This window comes from Fringilla coelebs, assembly GCF_963513975.1.
Source record: "Fringilla coelebs genome assembly, chromosome: 1".
Taxonomy (NCBI): Eukaryota; Metazoa; Chordata; class Aves; order Passeriformes; family Fringillidae; genus Fringilla; species Fringilla coelebs.
In genome coordinates, this window is record NC_140028.1 from 49,295,965 (window position 1) to 49,316,795 (window position 20,831).

A 20,831-nucleotide genomic window follows, 5' to 3' on the forward strand; every position below is an offset into this window, starting at 1 on the left:
CTGCATTTCATTGCTCAAACTTGTCTGTTGTGTTTCAGAGCAAATTAATGTCACACTCAGTTATTTCATCAGAGAAACCAACTGAAGTTATTTATGCAATGGTGAAACATTCTTTAGAGACAGTTATAACCAATACACATTTTAGAGCGATCTCAAGTGTTACTGATACTTAGAGAAAAAATTGTATTTGCTGTAGAATAGGTCAGAACATCACCCCAAATTACTTCTGTTTTTTTTTTTCCTTGAAAATACATATCAAAGTCAATAATATACTTGCACTTGATAGCAAGAAATCCCCAGGAAATGGATTTCCACTACAGTGAAAAATACCATATTTAAGTTTCAGGATTTAAACATATCTACAGAGTATCATAGCTTATCATTATGTTGTTGCTATCGACACGTGCAGATACCTCTGGAGACTGAACACAATTTGTGGGTTAAAAGAGAGAGTTCAGTCTTCCAATGTCCTAGCAATTTCTGGTTTGTGCTGTACTCTGCAAACTCCTATGAAATTCCTAACTGACTAAAGATATCAGTATTTACATAATGAGCTCAATAGACATGTACCTGGAGTAATGAAATCACATAGGAGTTTCTGCAGACAATCTTCATTCCTAATGAGAAGGGTCAATAAATCCAGTGCAGTTCTGTCTGAAATCAGTGAGTGGCATTACAAGGGTCAGAGACTGATTTTTGACATTAGAAGAGGCCATTACGAACATCCAGTCTGACCTTTGCATAAAGCAGGGCAAAGAATGGCTCAATAGCTTGAGATCTTTTAGAAAGATAGCAAGCCTGACTTTAAAGATTTTCTAGTAATGGAGATTGTAATCCAATTCTGTTTAAGTGATTAATTGCCTTGGCTGTTACAGAAATGCATTTTATTAGAAAACAGAGATGGATTGGACCATAAGGCCACACACGAGAAATTCTTTGTGCTCTCTTTAAATATAAAAACTAAGAACCGCACATTTTCCTCTAGGCTAAGTAGAGTCTAGTACTTTATTTAAGTTATGACAGGAGACAAAGATTATGTGCTTTTCCTGGCCCCAGTGTCTGGCTGGTGACCCCAGAGTCTGCTGTCCAGCCATCTCGTGGCACAGAGGCCAGAAAACTGAGCTCCCCAGTCTCACCCCACACCCTACCCCTCACTTCTGGAGCTGTGCATCTGGGGGAGCACAGGCACAGGGATGGGGAGCTCTCCCTGTTGCTCACCACGCACAGAACAGGGAGCTAAGCCACCTGAAGGCCTCCCATGCTCAGGGCAATTTTGGCCGTGGCCAGCATGGCCCGCAGCCCCACAAGGCAGAAGCTGCGCCGCAGGGTGCACAAGCCACCAAGGACAGGCTTGTACAGCCAGCCAAATATCTTTTCTCCTTAATGAGGAAGACTTTGTTATTCTCTCATCAAAATACGTGTTGCGATTGATATTTACCGGGCCCTGCGTGACCCGCCTCCATCATCTTTAGCGTGGTTAATTGGAATTATTGAGCGGCGCCCGGCTCCGGCAGCCTGGGATTCACCCCTGTTGGGATGCTCCTCACCTGCCCGCCCCGCACTGCTTCTGTGCAGCCTTGCTCCCGTCAGACTGAATTAAGCTGCACTGTCAGGAGCCAGAGACCCTTCAACAGTTTTCCAGCACAAGCGACACTAAATTAGTGTTTGGTAATAGGCTGCACACTGTTTTGTAATAAGAAAATATGGATGGTTCTATTTATTCCCTCTCGCTCCCTGCGATGATAAGAAATGTTCTAATTCATTATTAATTTGTTCCAACTATTTCTGGTAAATGTAAACTATGAATAACTTTAGCTATGCCATTAGCAATACCTCAGAACTATGGATGGATTTTTGGTTCTGGACACAGGCACGTGGCAGTCCCACTGTTTCTAAAGGTGTACCCAAAATTCTGACACATTTGGGTACAAAACCAGAACTTGTCATTCACCTTGGGCTACAACTGCATCTAAAGCAACCTGGAACGCAAAAATATTGTGGCTGTTATTTGTCCAGTATAAATTATTGTTATCTTGGCAGCACTTGTGAAACTTTGTATATTCAATCTGCTTAAGGGTTTACCCTACCCCTGAACACTGGGCCAAATAGAGGTGAGAGAGGGGATAGATCTGCTGCCAATGCTAAAGCCTTTTGTTCTGCCCTGTGGACTAGTGAAGTCTTTAGTGGCATTTTATAGGTTGCTGGCTTTAGTGTAGAATAGGCCTTTGGAATATTAAGTCTTAAAATATGTCCTTTATTTGTTGTTGTTTTTTCCCTTTCATAATTTATTTTTCTAGTTTTCATACATAAATGATTGATCAAAGAACCACTGTCAGAAAGCATCAAGGGCGATTCTTTTCTTCTCTTGCAGAATATGACTTTATTTGGGTGAAAGATGAGAGATTATAAATAAATCTATTGGTCATCCAAGGAAATTTTCTGTCACAGGCATAGCATGGTGATACCTCCTTGTGAAAGCGAGTCCACTGTTTGGTCATTCATTTACTTAGAAAGTGATTTTCCTGCCTTTGTGTTTGGATGGGAATGACTCTTCCTTTACCTCTGTATTGTTGTAGTCATCTGCCTTCATTTACTGGGTAGGGGGAGGAGGACACCCACAGGGTAAGATTGAACACTGAGCTTCTGTGTGGGCAATTATGCAAGACACAGGCAACCCACTGGCCTTGTCTCTCTCCGTGAGAGCTAAGCAGCAGCAAGAGCAGAGTGACTGCACTGCTGGTGCTCCTACACTGCTGCCCTGGCAAGTAATGTTCTGCCTCCTCACTTCAGTGAAGGAAAGAAAATAAAAACAACAACCCAGACCTTTTTTTTTGGACTGTTTGCTTGGAAGGAAAGTTATAAAAGGTAGCAAGGAATTATCTTGAAGATACAGAGACTTTGCTAATGCTTGGTGGTCTCATGCAAAGAGGTTGGCAAGGGTCCTGGCCACCAAGTGAGGCATGCTCCTATCATCTCTTGAGAGATTTGTAGTCCCAATACTGTCCCTGGTTGCTGTTCTCTGGGGTTTTTTTGTAATTTGTACATTCTGTCCAGAACGTCCCTGGGTGACCACGCTTGTCTGGATTGCAGCTTTGTCCCTTTGGACATGAGAAAGCACATGGATGTTTGTGCTTTCTCCAGCGTGCCTAAGCGTTTTGCTGCTTTTACCTAAAGAAAGCATGAGAGGGAATGGTTTAATAAAAGAAAAACTCTGTGAATGAAATACTTCAGCTCTTTCTCTCCCTGAGTGGATTGACATCTAGCCTGCAGGAGGAAAGTAGGGCTTTCCCACCTCTGCTGCAGGTCCCACATCTCGGCTGGAAGTGCTGAAATGTCCTCCAAGTCATGCTTGAGCTACAATACTTTCTGTTCTGCTGCCAGGCTATCTCTAATCAGCCTTTTTCAGATGACCACGGCTATAGCCGGATGATTTAATGGGTGGGTTAATACCCGCCTCTGACAAGTTCATCCTTCCCAGGAGCTGGCCCTTGGGGAGGAGGAGGAGTCAGGAAAGCCAAGAAAAAGTGAAGGCTGGTGTTATATTTGTGAAACTGGTGCAGACAAGTATTCATTGGCATACTGGTTAGCAAAAGGTTCCCAAGCAACCCCTGTAAGAAAGGAGGCCTGGCAGAGATAGGGGCAAGGTAGATAATGTGGGTGTGTGTCAGAGAGAGAGAGACAGGTGGTTTGGCAGGATTGCTTGCTTTTGAGAAAGAAGAATTCCTCCTATTCTATATTGGCAGAAATACATGTGTCCTTTCATGATAAAGTTATGTATTCCATGTACATAAATTCTTCCAGGTTCTTTTAAAAACATGCAGCTAAGTTGGGGCATACTGAAAAAATATGAATATAGTGGCTGGACATCCAATCAGTGTGTATGGGATGTCTGGCTTTATGGACCAATAGAGTTTCTTGGCAGTTTGATAAAATATGCATAAATATAAAAAGGGGGTTTGTGAGGAGTCAAAAAGATGCCCCTTATAGTACATGATGAAATATGTTCCTTTGAATTAGAACTATAGCAGCAAGGTTTCCAGCAGTCAGTTGTAGTCAGCTGCAGTCAGGCTCGACAAGGCTTACAGGACGTAAGCTCCCCCAGAAACTTCCATAGAATTATAATGCTCTAGTTAATAAAATAGATATTTAAAATAGAATAGTTAGATAAATTAAAAGGTCTAATTTAAGCTGGTACAGGGAAGATGAAAGAAATTCTGCCAATAAAAAAACCCCTGCTTTTCTTTAGATGCTGCCTTAGGAATTTGCCCTAGAGACAAGTATTATATACCTTAAATCCCTCTCAGTCTTGAGATGACAGTTATTGAGAAATTTACTTGTATGCAGAGACCAGATTAGAACCTTTACTTCCTCAGCCTAAACTGCAGTCATGTCATAATCACATTCACTTTGCACACACAACCCTGTGACGTAGACTGAGATGCTGTGAAACTTTTATTGGTACAAACTGTGTGTGACTTACTCACTCACCATAAGTGACAGCTCAGAAGATACATTTTTTGCAAACCATCCTGACATTGCTGCTGCATGCATGGCACCACCAGGGTGGCATAGGGGGTCTCTGTGTGGGGTCTGTAGCTTCAGGTCTGTTTTATGGGTATCTCTACCTCTGTGCTGCTAATGCCTGCTATTTCAGGCATCCTCATACTTTCTGTAAGGATCTAGGGGAGTGGGGATGGAGGACAGGAAATGCGGCTGTATCTATCAAAAGTAGCTGAAAGTGGCTTTTCGAAAGTGAAAACAGCCACAGCCTTAAAGTGTATTACCTGTGTGTGTCTCGTCCCTTTGGAGAAAAGGAATGTTTTTCCCTGTCGTTTAGGCAGAGTGTGCGTTCAAGCCTTCATCCTGACGTGATTCACACAGTCCTGGCCGCACGGGTTTCTAGAAAAGCCCGTGTTTACACCTGCTACCGCCGAGTCACGACAAAGGAAACCAAAAAAACCCCACCACGAGCCCCACCAGCCCCCAAGGCCCGGCGAAGGGGAGCAGCGGGCCGCCTTTCCTGCTGGCTTTTCTTATAGCCGGGCGCGGGGGTGTTCTCCCCAGCCCAGCCGGGGCTCGGGGCAGCCCCGGCCCGCCCGACGGCGGCTCGGCGGCGTTGGCCGCCCGCGCGGTGGCGCCCTCCGCTCACGGACCGTGCGCGCCCGCGGGCGCGGCGAGCGGCGGGGAAGCCCCGGTGCGCTGCGGGCCCGGCGGGAGCCGCGGGGTGACCCTGCTCCGGCGGGAGCCACGGCGTACCCCTTTTTCTACCGGGAGCAGAAGGGTGACCCTTGTCCTAACGGGAGCGGCGGGGTGACCCTTTTCCTACCGGGAGCGGCGGGGTGACACTTTCCCCAGCGGGAGGGCGGAGTGACCGCTTCCCCGGCAGCCCCGCCGGGCGCCCTGCCCTGCCCCGTTCCCTCTCCTGCCAGCGGTCCTTCCCGGCCCGAAAGGCCCGGCACAGAATGACAACGAGGATAGCGTCCCACCCCGTCCCTAATCCAGCATCCCCGCTCGGGATCGCGTCGTTGGCCATTTCTACGGGAATCATTAATTCACGTCAAATTTCCTTTATCCCCGGAAAATATTGAAACCTTAAATGACCGTAATAGGAATGTAATTGTATGGTGTGTTCTTTGTTGTTGTTGTTTTTGAGAAATCGATTTGGGCTCAAATAACTCATCCAAGCATGTTACACCAAACCCATTCAAAAGGAAACAGGAGAACTATATTATTGCTGCTTCCTGAACGCTCTGGTTATGATCCCAATAATTAAAATGTCTAGTAATGGCTCCTGAAGCCTGTATTTCTTTGGGTAATTCTCGGAAATGAAGGGCACATTTTCGGTCGCGGAGGGAGGGGAGTGCGGAGACGAGCAGCAGTTGCAGCGGCTGGGAGCCGCCGGTGGCCCGCGTCCGGCGCATCACTTCGGGGGAAAATTATTCCGGCGGCGGGGAAGTCCCCAGAGAAGGGATTTCCTTCCCGGTCCCTCCGGCAAATCAACTTTTTTTTTTTTTTTTTTTTTTTTTCCCCTCATGGCGATGCTCTTCCCTCCCTCTCTGCCAAGTGCTGCGAGCCGCACATCTGTCTCTGCACAAGGCGGAGAGACGAAAGGGTCGGGCCACGGGAGTGAGGGGAAAAGCCGCCCCCTCCTCCCCGGGCAGCGCCGGCCGAGCGTGGGACCCTCCCTGCGGCGGGGCCGTGGGGCTTGTCCCTTACGCCCCGCGGCTTCAATACACGCAGAACGGTCACGGCGCTGCTGGTTTCCCCGGGAGGGATGCTTTGTGTAATGGGAAAAATATTAACAATCCTTAAAAAAAAAAAGAAAAAAAAAAAGACAAAGAAAAAAGAGAAAAGAAAAAAAGGAAAAAATAAATGGGGGGCCTGGGGAAAAAAAATAATTGGCCACTTATATTCTTAAATCTCCGCGGAAGTGGGGGTTTCCGCGGCCGGGCTGCTCCGCCTGCGCGCTCAGCGCCGGGCGGCTCCGCGGGGGCCTGAGCCCAGCGGCGGCCCCGGGCTGCGAGTGGGGTGAGCTGGCCCCGCGGAAAGACCCGAACCAAAGCCGTGGGGGAGCCCAACAAGCCGGTGGACCCCCACCCCACCCCTAACTCCTCTCCTCCGCTTCCCTTCCCACGTCAGGTAAAACTTTACTGTGGCGAACATCCTTTTAGGTTTGTGCGGTGGGGCTTTTCTGCATGTTTGTTTGATTGTTAGGTTTTCTTTTTCTATTTTTTTTTTGGGTGGGGGGGGGAAGGAGTGTGAGTTGGTGTTTATGAGAAGCTTTATGACTCCTGATAAGCTCATCTTTGAGGACGACACAGAACTGTGTTCCTTGAGGAATTGGGGTGGTGACGTCTTTTCTGATACCCGATTATTACGTGACTGAGAAAAAAAAAAAAAACGCATTTGATTCATGAATAAAAATCCGGACACCACTACGGGGGCAACAAACAATATTGCCCGTCCTCTAAGGTAACAAGCAGGCAAATGTTTACGAAGAGGGCTCTTGCTGAAGCGGGGTGTTTGCAAAGATTTTCTTGCTAATTGCGTGTCAGACGGAAGGCTGCGGAAGGCTGGTCAAGTTTGGAGCCACCGAGCAGGAGAAGAAGAGAAGGCTGAAGGCGCTCAGTGAGGGGAGAGATCTGGGGAAGACAACATCGCACGCAGCCAGCCCGCGGCTCCCGCCTCCGCTCCCTCCCGGACTCGCTCGCTCTCTTCCCTCTCCCCCAGCGCTCCGTTCTCCGGCGACATCTCGCTCCATCCCTCTTTCTCAATTCCCTTGTAGACTCCACTCCAGATCTGTGCTGCCGCCTGCAAACTTTTTTCCTTTATCTTTTTTTCCCCCTTCCTGCCTCTCTTTTTCTTTTTGGAGTGGATAACCCTAAAACCAGCAAACAACTAACTGCTGCCGCTTGTGCATCTTCTGCATCCTGCCGGTCCTTCGCCCATAGGAGAGGCGATGTCACGAGGGTTTTAACTCCTTTTGGACGCAACTTGGGAGACAGCTCGATTTCTCTCCCCCTTCCCATTTTGGGTCTTTATTTTTTCCCCCCCAAGACCTGCCGTTTTAGTTTCGCAGCCAAACGCTCTCAGTGCCGGGTGTCTAGAGTTTAATGGTAAGGACACGAGGTGTCTCGCCGGGCCTTCCCGCAGCGGTCCCGGGGCGGGCGGCCGGGCGGGCGGACGGGCGGGCACCGACGGGGCGGGCGGCGGCCGCAGCTCTCTGCGCCGGGCACCGCTCTGCTCCTCTCCGCGCCGGCACCCGGCTGCCCAGGGCGCTTGTCCCCCGGGGCCGCTCTGCCTCATTTTCCGGCAGGCGAGGCCAGGGGGTTGGTGAGCCGTGGGCTGGTTTCTTTAGGCTTTTGTTAGTGGTGGGGGTTTTTGGTTGTTTGTTTTCGGGGCTTTTTTTTTATTTTCCTTTTTTTTTTTTTTTTTTTTTTTTTTTTTTTTTACAGCAGTTTTTTTTCCCTCCCGCACAGAGTGGCAATGTGTAGCAAAGCGATCTTAGCACTTCTGGTCTATGGCATAATAATGCACTGCAGCGTCTACTGCTCACCTGCGGCCGGACTTCAGTACCCGGCGCTCAGGTAGGTCCGTCAGCTGTCCGGGAGCTCCGTCGGGATCATTTCAGCCCCCCTCAGCCACAGCTTAGCTAAGGGCAGCGGAATCTTACCGGGGAGGAAAATGAGAGGGGATGTGGAGTAGAGTTACCAAAGGACATCCCCTCCACTTGGACTGTGTGCCCACCCCCTCCACCGGCTGCAGCACTGGCATCCCCCAGGTCCGCTCCTCGGTACCTCGGCGCTGTAACCCACGGCCTCTTGTCCCCGGTGGTGTCGCCGAGAGGGGGGGGACCTGCTCTTCTGCGCGTCGGCGGGAGCAGGCCAAGGTCCCGGCTGCATGTCGACGGGGCCCAAAAGCTCCTCTCCCGTCTGCCCCTGTCCTGCGGGGCTCTTGGCAGCTTCTGGTTGCCCGCAGCTCGCCCAGGGTGAGCGGCAAGTATCGTCTGTCCGGCTCAGGGGGAGCGGGGCGTGGGGACGGGTGCGCCGCTGTCTGCGAGCATGTGGGAGCTGTCATGGTTCGTGTAGCGGGATTGGAGCTGGTGGGGATTCAGTGTCTTTCCCTGTTTACCTGGCTGTGTACGACCGCCCTTCTCAAGAGGGAAAGGGGCTGGCACAAGGTTGTTTGGTTTTCTATGCTCGGAGTTGTCTTGCTGGGCTCCAGCGCAGGCTGGTGCCTGTGCTGTCCCTTTCCAGCTGGGAGCCGTGGGCGTTTGAATTCCTCTGAGTTTGGGGCAGGAGTGGAGGACACCCAGAGGCACCAGCACAAGGGAGTTTCCTACGCTGGTCTGCGGCTGGGGGCTCAGGGCGCCTGGTCCGGGACGGCCGATGGCAGCCTGTTCTCACCCTGCTTGCCGCCAGCTCGGGCGACCGGTGCTGCTTGGCTTGGGGGGAGTTTTGGGCTCGGTGCTGTCGTCCTGCTCCACCGGCGCTTGGCTCTGTTCCGGGGTGCCCTGCGGGGGTCACTGCCGTGCGGTGTGCGGAAATGAAGGGGGGAGGGGGTGGGATGCCGGGAGAGCAAGGTTCTCCGAGGTGGGTGTCCTTTTCGGGGCTCCGAGGTGTCCTTGCAGCAACCCGGAGCCCGTCGGAGCTGGTTCGGAGCAGCCCCCGTCATCTTCCTGGGCAGTGCGGCTAGGGGGCAGTGGGCTCGGTGGCCTGAGGGGCCATTAGCCGACAGCAAGCCGGCTTTCTTCATTCGAGCGCCTGAATTAGCAGGAGTGAAACACTTTAGCGGCATCTATTATTAATACCTCCGCTGAAGCTCACAGACAAAAATAGCTGCCTGTAACGTGCAATGACCTACATCGTACTGCAGAGAGGGAGGCAGAGAGCGGGGGCTGGGGGGGCTGGGACACGCACAAAACTGGCGAGATCTCAAAGGGCAGAGGCACTATTCAACGAAAAACAACAGGCGAAGCCCCCCCGTCCCGGCGGGCGCTGCTGGGAGGAGCGGGGCGCGGTCCCCGGCGGTGGGGCTGCCGCTCACCGCCCCGTCTCGGCCGCGGAGGCTGCTCGGCTCCAGCCCAGCCCCTGGCACACGAACGCGTGTTTGCGCGGCAGCGTGCTCGCCTGGGCGTGCGCTCCGCTTGGGAAGCAGCAGCCACGGCGGTGGCAGAGAGGGGATGCATCTCGGGCCGGGGCGTGGGCCGCGGAGGGCGGGGGGAGGGGGGGCATGTCTAGGGGGGTTTCTTGGAGCACGTCTGACGGCGGGTGTGTTCCCTCCTCCGCGGTCCTGCCCCGCAGAGGAGAGGGCGGGGATGGGGAGCGGGCGGGTGCAGGGAGGGGATGGGGCGGCCGGACGGGGCTCCCGGGGCTCCCGGGTCGGCTCCGCCGAGGGGTGGCCACCGAGGCAGCCGGAAGCCGGCAGCGGGGAGTGGAACGGAGCGCCCCGCGGAGCCCGGCTGACTTCTTTTCCTTGCTGTTATCGTTGCCAGGCTGGAGGATGAAGTCTACGACGAGGACGGGAACACCCTGCAGGACTTCGCCTACGACCAAGAGCCCCTCGGTATAGCGAATCCGTCCTCCATGATCGGCGAGATGTACACCTTGTATTACCCACCGGAAAAGAGGTGATTGCAACTCGCGGGGTGTCAGGCGTGAATTTGGAGTAGGGAGAAATACGGGTCTGGCAGAACCGATTGGGGGAAAAAATAGTAATGATACCTAACAAGCAAACAGCAACAACATCAAAATAAAAATCCCGAACCCAAACAAACGACAATACTGCCCGGGTCCCGGTGCCCAGTGTAAAGCTCAGAAGAAATGGAAAAGCCGCCTTACCTCCAGCAGCGCGGGGGAGGGAGCGGGGGAGCCGCCCGCGCCGAGGAGGGCTAGCGATGCTCCCGCAAACGGAGCAGAAATGCCCAGCCGGCGCGGAACCGAGCGAGCGCGGCGGGGAGGGATCTGGGTGGGGACGAGGGGTCCCGGGGGATGCGGGGAGATGCCGCCCTCCGCTCGCTGGCGGAGAGGGATGGTCACCGCTACCGCCCGGGCTCCCGCAACCCGTCGCAGCCGGCTCCCGGGCCTCGCCGCTCACCCGCGGGCTCTTCCCTCTGCCCAGGCACGCCGATGGGATCTTCAACAAAGCCTACAGGAAACTCCTGGGCCAGTTATCTGCCAGGAAATATCTGCACTCACTGATGGCCAAGCGGGTCGGGTAAGGCTCTCTGCTTGTTCTTTTCCGCGGTGGGCGTTGGTGCTGCTGGAGCGGAGGCGCTGGAAGGGCCGCGGCTGGGGGGAACAAAGCTGCCCCGCCCGGGGTCGGGAATGCGTTGCGCCCGCGATGAGGCTGGTGGAGTCCGGCTCCCCGAGCACCGGCTGCCCCTGGCCGCTCCCGGCGCAGCGTGAGCCTGGTTGTCAGCGCGGGTGTTCGCGGATGTTTGTTTGGGTTACTACGCTCGGGCATACAGATATATATATGTATATATATATTTAGATATGGATACACACACATGCATGTGTATCTGTCTCTGTCTCTATCTCTATGTCTATCTCTATGTCTATCTCTATCTCATTTATCTATCAATATATCTATATCTATCAACATATCTATATCTATATCTATATCTATATCTATATCTATATCTATATCTATATCAATCTATCTACCTATATGTCTCTATAAATTTTTATAGTCAACCGATTTAAAATTAGGAAATTGGGCAGCCCTTACGGTTTGCTGGGGGGAGCAGCTCATGGAGAGCGATGATCGAGGGCTCAGCTGCAGCAGTGGAGGCTCGGTTGAAGCCCTGCGCACCCCCAGCGGCCGGGCGGGGCTCCCCGGGGCTCCCCACCGCCGGCGGGGCAGGGACGAGCCCGGTGCCACCCGCTGCCCTTCGGCAGAAGGTAACACGTTAATGAAGCCCCAGGGAGAGCAGCTTTCGCGGCCGCAATGAATAATTCATGGCGGGGAGATATTGTCTCTCCCGCCGCCGCCACTTGCGCGCACGGCGTCGGGACCGGGTTTCGGCGCAGCCTTTGTCTCCCCGCGCATCTTCCGCGCAACGTGTTGCGCCGGGGGCAGCGGCCGGCGCGGGGCTGCGCGGGGCAGGGGGCGGCGCGCAGGGGCGCGGAGCGGGGCGGAGCGGCCCCGCCTGATGCAGCTGTGCTTCTCGGTGCTTGCAGCGGTGCCAGCGGCGGCCTGGGGGACGATGCGGAACCGCTGACCAAGCGGCACATAGACGGCATCTTCACGGACAGCTACAGCCGCTACCGGAAACAAATGGCTGTCAAGAAATACTTAGCAGCCGTCCTGGGGAAAAGGTATAAACAAAGAGTTAAAAACAAAGGACGCCGAGTAGCGTATTTGTAGCGATGTGAGTAACCAGCCACTCCTGTGTATACAAAGTCCTAAGAGAGAGAGAGAGAGAGAGAGAGAGAGAGAGAGAGAGAGATAAACCCAACAACAACAAAATCTAAACAAAAACAAAAGTCATTTCCAAACTGACTGAACAATCACCGCTCCTGTGTTATCTAAACATGTATTTATGTATGAAGTAAAGCCATTAAATGAATATTTTGATAATAATATTGTTTTTCTTTTGTACAAAAAGCACTAGAGAAACGCACAGATCTACTTTGTGGACCAATCATTAAGTTATATATAATATATAAATATATATATATAAATACTACTAATAATAGTAAAGAACAATTCTTCATGAAAAGCCTGCACAAGAACAAGAATTCGCCTGAGCTGTTTATGTTTTTATATAAAATAAATAGAAAAAAAGAGACAATCATTGTTTTGAATATTACTCCTATTTTTGTAACAGAAATTAAAAGGATAGTATTTTTATCCGAGACAGGGTCGAAGACATTAATTTTCACCATTTGCTACTGTATATAGAGAAGGATGACCTGCTCCCAGGGGGATTATGAGGAAATTGATTTGGGAGAATTGGTGAAGCAGATTCTTCCCCTGGTGAGTCTCAAGGCAGGCTCCTTTGCCACTAGCCTCTCTGAAGGGGCAGCGTCCCCTTTCTTCTAGATTTCGATTATTATTTTTTTTCTCTCCTGCTTTCTTTGATTCCAGTTGTATCTCTATTAGTGTATCCTCAAACAATGAGCTTAGAGGATAATTATCTTGTGAAAACAACAGCTCGATCCAAATTGTGCATCTCTGTTGCCTATTGGAGGGAGAAATAGTTAAAAAACCCAAACCTAAAATAATAATAGCAAAAAAAAAAATTCAAAACAAAACCAAAAATAGCCAAACTCAAAATCCCAACCCCCAAATCCCGAACCAGCAGCAAGGGCAGTAAGTACTAAGCCCCGTGCACTGCTCTTTTGGCTGTCTGGGCAGAGTTGCAGAACAAAGCCAAAGCAGAGACAGGACCCGTTTGGAAAGAGTGGGGAGGTGAGCGGGGGCGGCCTCCGGCGCGCTCCGGGGCCGGAGCCTGTGCCGGAGCCGGTACCGCGAGGGTCGAGGTAAGACGAGGCGATCCCACCTCCGATCCGCTACCCAACTGCCCCGGGCAGCTCGGTACTGGACCTGGATGCAAAGTACAGTGTGTTACTCTCCAGTGCTGTCCATGCTTCTCATCATGTGTAATAATGAGCAGGGTTCTCGCCTTTGCATTTTTCGGTCGGAGTTGCTCTTTTCTTTGATTGCTTTTTCTTGTAGGACCTCCCGCCTCTCATCCTCTCTTCGAACTTTTCCGAGCTCTGTTTAACCCACCTGAGTCACCTTTTTGGGTTATGTTCTTTTTGGGGAAAAAAAAAAAAAAGATTGTGAACGCTCTCTCACTCCTTTGTTCTGTTTTATGCAAGCTCTTATTGTACAAGTTTAGGAACCCCTGTTGTAGCTACCACTAAAGATTTATGCACTACTACGAAAGTTTTTGTTCCTTGTTTATTGAGTTTGGAGGTAAAATGTATTTTTCTACATTCTGGCTTATTGCTTAGTAAAATTTATTTCATAAAACAAACTTTTGTCATAAAAGAATGTGTAGTGTTCACCTGTGGTCCGGTTTCTAACGAGATAAACCATTTTCACCTCATCTCTCTATGTACGGACTCCTATCTTACCGTCTGCCCGGGGGCTGGTCCCGTCCCCCGCCCGGGCCGGGAGCGAAGGAGGACACGTAGGTACCCGCTTCCTTCCAGCTCACCACACAAACCTTACAGGAGTCTTTCCAAAGACAAAACGAGCCCCGCATCCAAGACGTCGGAAAGCAACCCCCCAACCCCCCCAACAAACCCTCGAGGGTAAAACCTTCCTTCCCCGGCCAGGAGGAGCGGAGCGGGCCGGGCAGAGCCCGTCGGGGCGGGCAGGCGCTGCCGGCACCGCCCGTCCCGTCCGGGCTGCGCTCGCTGCCGGCACCGCCCGCGCTGCCCCGGCGGCTCCGGCGGCTCCGGCCGCGCTGCCGGCCCGCCCGGGCGCGCTGCCGGGGCGCGGGGACGCGGGGCGCAGTGTGCAGCTTTCGTGCCTTCTCTTCACCTTGTAAATCGCCACGAGTTCACGGATGGCATTTAGTGGCCCTACGATGCTGCAACACATCGGCTTGCGTTTTAGTCGTCCTTCTGTTCTTTGGCCATGGGCAGAGTGCGCTGTGTTTGTGTCGGCTGTGGTATAATGACATAGGGCTCTCTTGACGTTTTGTTTATGACCTTATCAGTTAGAGTTCAGTGGCTAGTCGCAAGCATTATGAAGTGATCACCTAGGTTATTATCCTTTGTACGGTTTCTTTTTTTTTTTTTTCCAGAAACGCCAACAGCCTTACCAAAATTCGAGCAGATTTGAGATACAGTCATAGTAGGTAGATGTTAGTCTTGGAGAACTTATTTTGTGTGCAAATGAATATAAAAAGAACTTAAACAAAGTATTATTACACACATGATATCTATAACTAGGACTTTGATAACTGTTATATAAAGTGTGTAAAGTTTGTATTAATAAATTTTTGTAAACAATGCAATTTCGTCTAATGTTTGGGGGAGAGAAATCTAGAACCTAACAGTGAAAGCTGCATTTCATTTAATTTGTTTTTTAATTAGTTCATTATTAAGCAGAATTCTTCTACAGCGTTTCATTCCTGGGATATCTTTTTCATTAAGTTTCCACATCTTATCACCTCTACTCTGTTCGAGCCAGCTAAACAGAACTGCTGGAGTAAAGAGCCTAGTCCCACACACATCAGCTCAAAACGCTCTCTAAAATATGCAAACCAAACTAGTCGGCGCCTATGGTCCATTCCTCTAACAATTCCTGTGCTTAGAAGCCGTTTATTTCAAGCGGAATTGGTATGTTTGATGAGATCTTCTCCTAATCCGCTTTTAATGAACATTCTGTATGCGATAATGTGCTTCCAAGTGTCACCCGGCTTGGGCAACGGCAGCATCTTTCTTTGGATTAAAGATGTACTAGGTGTCCTAAAAAATTACACTGCAACACGACAAAGAGTTCCTTGAATTTTTCACGGTAGTACGTGGCTACAGTGAAAAAGTGCAGGGTAGTTCGTTGGCACAAAGTGGAGGTCAGAACTCAAACCTTCACTTTAGCTTAGCAATAGAGGCTTCTGTTAATTATTTTTATTGTATCTCCGGGACTTTACTCAAGTATGTTGAAAAGTAACAGCAATTTAGCTTAAGCTAAACTCTATTTCTTTCTAAGATTGTACAAGTCAACAACAAAGCACAGGAATTTAAATGACAATTTCCTAGCAATTTATTTTTCAAACTCCAAGTCGAGGATTTGAGACAGGTTGGTCATATCCTCTTTGCCATAAATTCACCCGTTAAACAATACTTTACTGACAAACTGGAAAACACTGAGAGAACTTAGCTGATGATGTCAGTGGTACATGTCAGGAGTTAACTGCAAAGTGAGATAAAACTGTTGATTAAATGCAGACCAGGTCAGAGAAGAATGCTAACCCCCCCAATGCCCCCCAGCACATACATGTTGAGGGGAGGGGGAGATGTGAGTGATTTCCCAGACTTACAGCATAACAAAATCCAGCCACTGTGTCCCAAAACCAGCATGCAGCAAACACCTACTCTTAACTTCATTGAAGGTTCACACATATAACTACACTACATTTCCTGCCCATCAAAACTGAAAATGTGATTAAGACAACCAAGATGGATACCTTCTTCATATTGGTGGCCAAAGGATGAAACTTAGGATCGGTCCACCTGAAAAGTAAGGTCTTCATCAAGTCCTGGTATTTGTTGAAGATGTGCAAAAAATGGAAATTCTGCTGTAAATCACATAAAGACCGTCCTAGCCTCACTTTACTGAAGTTCCTCTTTATCAAATCAAATATGGTTTCATGGAAAAGCTCAGCTCAGTTCCCAGTGAATTAAAGTGCCATGTTACTCTTGGAAAATGTACGGTACTGAGTCTTACAGTATGAGTTTTTTGGGGATTACCGGAGTTCTGTACGCTGCTATACAGATAGGAGCAGAAATGGATAAAACTGGCTGAGGAAACAAGAATGACTAGACAAGACACAGTTTTGGAGCCTCACATTGTAAAAATTTTGACTGATAATCAGTCAAAGTGATAAAGTCCAGTTAGGTAGTAAAGAAAGCTGCTGTAGACTCCATCCCTTGGAAATGTAGTACAACATCACATCTGTCACAGAGCTACATAGGTCATCAAAACACGAAAAACCAATTTCTTTAGAGCCCTGTTGTGAACTCAGATGCAGCCAGTATCTGCCTTTCACAAGATTTGCTTGTGAGGGTGCTGATCTCCTCTCCACGTGCCTACAGAACCTTTCAGTCTTCTTCAAAACATAAAGTTTGTCTGTTGTCTGTACATGTTTTCACCTAAAATTAAGGAAAATAGGAAAACAGGAGGAAATTTTATCTTTTGGAGGCTTGCTACTTCATACCTTTGCAGCTTACTTTTCAGTTATAGGATAAATAATTCAGACTTCAGGAAAAACCTTCAGGGGAAGCTCATCCTGGAAAATGTAAAGGCCTCATACTTAGCCTCTAGAACTACATGTCCTCTGAACTACACTCATGGATTTTTAAGACCCAAGTGGACTCTTATGATCATCTACTCTCTTTTATATAATACAGGGCATAGGATTTCATTCAGCATTTCATTTCTGAATGAGCTATTCTGTATGACAGCAGTATTGATTCCAAGGCTAGCAGGGATGGCAAATTTACTGGATAAGTTGTTAGGAATGTGGCAGTTTAGCTCTCTGTTCTTTGTCTCATTTTTGAGTCCAAGAGATTGGTAGCCTGCTGAAGAATCTCTAATGCCTGTAGATTTCCCTCTCCACATAGGTAGTCTTGGGCAGTGTTTTGCTCTTCTCTGTGCCCTTTCTTTGAGATGATCAAAGAGTGAGGTTGATCTTTGAGTGAGGTTGTTCTTTAAGTGATCAGCATGAGGGAGATTTTCCTCAGGTGGCACTATCTCTGAACAATTTGTATTTATTAACATCCTTGCTAAAGTGTTGAGATTAGAAATGGTTACAGTACCTAGCAATGAACACCTTGAGGATGTGACAAAAAGTAGCAACTTTTTTAACCTCTCCTTCTGCAGGTGCTGATCATTGCTAACAAGGGTTGCATTTGCTCTCTTGGCCATTTTGTCATGCTGTGAGATCATGACCTGCTCATAATCCTCTCCCACAGCTAGCTTCTTTTCCGGATGATTACTTCACATGCACAGAAGCCATGGCCTGGAAGTGACACCATGGTTCTTGATTCCTATTTTGTACTATTGTTTTATGTTGTGTTAAAGCATTTTTTCCCCAGTTATTTTACCTTACTCAACTATTACTTTTCAAAACATTCACTTTTTTTCCTGCACAAAGACCATTAGGTGCCATCTCTGCTGTCACCTGGCACCCCTTTCTGCCACCTTTAGAAAGCAGACCCTTTCCAGCAATGCTGCTTGTGTATTGTGATACATGGGCTCAATCCTGCTGCAGTGCAGATCTGTCTAACTATTCCAGATAAGGATTTGACCCACTTGTAAGTGCAAATCCTGTGACAGAGCAAGTCAGAGTGACTCATAGCAGGTTGCTGGCCAGATCTCCTTTTGCACTTGGGTTCCTAGAGGCAGTCCCATACTGGCATAGCTGAGGTCCCATCCACTCTAAACCTATGGGGACACATGAAAGTACTTTCTGATAGGACCATGGCTCAGTTACTCACCTGAAATACACAGACAAGAAAAGTAGTCCATGATGTATTAATGGTAATGTGGTTGAACTGCTGTGGTAGAATAAGTGTAAAACCTATTTCATCTTTCGAAGTAATTAGTTAATTGGCTGCTGCTAAGATTCATCCAAATGTAAAAATGGAATTTAGTTTTGAGCAAGGATATTTGAGCACCAGAAATAGGACAGTTTACAAGCAGTGTTACCTATGTTTGCCATTTATACAATAGTGTTTGTTGTGCAACTTCAATAATGAAATATCTACAAGAGATAGAGGTATGATTCTCTGAAACAGCATAATTCCTTTGTGAGGACCACAGCAAGAAGGCTTCTTCAGGCTCTGAGAAGAGTTTCAGGCATTCCACTTCAAAAAGAACTTAATGGAGACTCATGTTAGTATGAAATAGAGGAGTGGGACAGAAAAATGACAGTCACTTCTGGCTCTTCTACTATGGTGTCGTCCAGTGTCTCAGTACCAGGATATCATGGAATATCATAGTCATAGAAAAATAGAACATACTGTGTTGGAAGGGACCCATCAGAATCATTGAGTCCAACTCCTGGCCTTGTGCAGGACACTTCAAAAATCACACCATGTGCCTGAGAGCATTTCCCATACACTTCTTAAATCCACTCAGGGTTGGTGCTGTGACCACTCCCCTATTGAACCTGTTTCAGTGCCTGACCACTCTAGGTAAAGAACCTTTTCTTGATATCCAACCTAAAACTCCCTTGACTCAGCTTCATGACATTTCCTTGTGTCCTGATCTGGTCACCAGAGCAAAGAGATCAGTATCTGCCCCTCTACTTCCCCTCATGAGTTGAAGACTGCAATGAGGTCTCCCCTCAGTCTCCTCCTCTCCAGGCTGGACTAGCAAAGTGACCTAAGCTACTCCCTGCATGGCTTTTCCTCCAAATCCATCACCATCCTTGTGGCCCTCCTTTGGACGCTCTCTAAAAGTATAATGTCATTTTTATCTTGTAGTGCCTGAAACTGCCCCCAGCACTCGAGGTGAGGCTGGCCCAGTGCAGAGCAGAGCAGAGCAGAGCAGAGCAGAGCAGAGCAGAGCAGGACAATCTCCTCCCTTGCCTGGCTAGTGATGCTGTGCCTGATGCCCTCCAGGACACTCTTGGCTCTCCTGGCTGTCAGGGCACTGCTGACTTAGATTCAGCTTGCCATTGACCAGGACCCCCAGGTCCCTTTTTGCAGCACTGCTTTCCAGCCTCTCATTCACTGTCTATACACACAACCAGGGTTGCCCATCCCAGGTGCAGAATATCCGGCGCTTTCCCTTGTTAAACTCCACATGGTTGGTGACTGCCCATGTCTCTAATCTGTTGACCTCCCTCTGTAGGGCCTCCCTGCCTTCAATGGAATCAGCTCCTCCTAATTTAGTATCACTGGCAAACTTAGTATTCCTTCCAGTCCTGCCTCCAAGTAATTTATGAAGATGTTGAAGAGTACAGAGCCGAGGATGGAGCCCTGCAGAACTCCACTAGTGACAGGTTGGCAGTCTGATACCACCCCAGTCACTGTAACCCTTTGTGCCCTGTAAGGCAGTTACTCATCCATCATGTAACATGGCTATCCAACTGTGTGCTAGATATTTTATCCAGAAGGATTCTGTGTCAGACAATGTAAAAATCTTTTCTGAGGTCCAAAACGATTGCATCCACTGGCTTTCCTAGATCAGCTCGGTGGGTTACCCTGTCATAGAGGGAAATCAGATTTGAAACACAGGACTTTTCCCTCATGAAGTCGTGCTGGCTGTGACTGAAGACAGCGCTGTCCTTGAGCTATTTTTCCATACATTCCACGATAATATTTGCTGAGATTTTCCTGGGCACCAAAGAGAGGCTGACAGGCCTGTGGTTTCTGGGGTCATCCCTCTCATTCTTAAAAATTGTGACAACCATTTTCAAGAGGATATGAGGAACTCCTTAGGTACAATTTGATGGGAAAGGATATAGATGAATAAACACTTTTCAGCTGACATCCCATGGAAATGTGAACTGGAGAAAGGAGAGGAACAATAAGAATTAACAGTTTTATGAGAAAGGAAATTTCCATTGCCATCTTCCACAGACATCCAGATAGCACCCTGTTTTCCTCATTTGTTGTACCAGGCACTTGGGAGTGGAGGGCCTGCTGATTTCAGGTGCATGTTGAATGACAGAGATATTTTAACAAAAATTAATGTATTTTTCCCTCTCTGGTACACATTTCTGGAAGTCTTGTGCTTTGTCGTCTGACTCTTTGCTCGTATCAGAAAGATTGGTCAGCATCATATCCCGTCCATGTTAGAAGGATTAATATGCTTCTCTGATAGCATACATCCATTCTGGTATGCATATTTATAGATGGAGAGGGCAGACTGAGGAAATAGTTGCCCAGGCTAAAGGGTTTGCTATTCAAGATTTGACAACAGATCTAAATATATATTCATTTTGGACAGATTAGATTAGACTCAGCCTATGGATGGTCTCTGTTTTGACATTTATCTCCATGGTGCGAAGAATGGTTACTTTTGAGTGGTAGAGTTATGAATAAATGACTGCCTTTCCCCCAGGAGTGAAGATTAGTGTCACAAGAAATCAGCCATCATGTATGTTATATGCCGAATGTGTACTCTCTCAGCTCCCACTGCTCGGATGGGATTGAAACTTTCCTGACAGTTTGAGAGAATGAAGAGTGCTTGGGCGTTGTGGCAGTCAGGCTGCTCTGAAAACACTTAAACTTCTAATCAGCTGTGGCTCTTATGTCACAAGCAAAATAACAATATATGCAAATGAAACTGTAAAAATAGTGCAAAGAAGTCTTTCTCTCCCTTGCTATGTGTGTATATATATATATATATATATATGCATATATGCATGTATACGCACGTCTTTCTTAAGCAGACAAGAATGAGAACACATTAAATTTCTGATATTTAAGTATTGGCCATAGCTAAACTTAGACACAACATCTAATTTACACTGACGTCTTTCTTTAACAAGTTTTGTAAGAGGAATGATTTAAGTTCAAGGAAGTGCACTGAGTCATCTGCACGGTGGGCCAGTGGCTGAGCTAAGTTTAGAATCAAGGGGAAGTTTGGATCTTCTGGCTCTAAGTTTTTTCCTTTACATCTCTTCTTTTCTC

General features: G+C 48.5%; 1 protein-coding gene across 3 annotated transcripts; it reads left to right on the top strand.

Annotated features, from left to right (window-relative positions):
- Positions 1-6,186: 6,186 nt before the first annotated feature.
- ADCYAP1 (adenylate cyclase activating polypeptide 1) lies at positions 6,187-12,517 on the top strand. 3 transcript variants are annotated; one of them, XM_084208946.1, is made up of 5 exons: positions 6,187-7,616; positions 7,956-8,087; positions 9,995-10,129; positions 10,621-10,716; positions 11,685-12,517. In XM_084208946.1, exons 2-5 carry the CDS (start codon positions 7,987-7,989, stop codon positions 11,869-11,871), a joined length of 519 nt encoding a protein of 172 aa, XP_084065072.1. In that variant the 5' UTR covers positions 6,187-7,616; positions 7,956-7,986; the 3' UTR covers positions 11,872-12,517. The 3 variants fall into 3 exon arrangements, with proteins under 3 accessions (XP_084065072.1, XP_084065071.1, XP_084065070.1); XM_084208945.1 differs by having other exon boundaries at positions 7,980-8,087; XM_084208944.1 differs by having other exon boundaries at positions 6,187-8,087.
- The last annotated feature ends 8,314 nt before the right edge of the window (positions 12,518-20,831 follow it).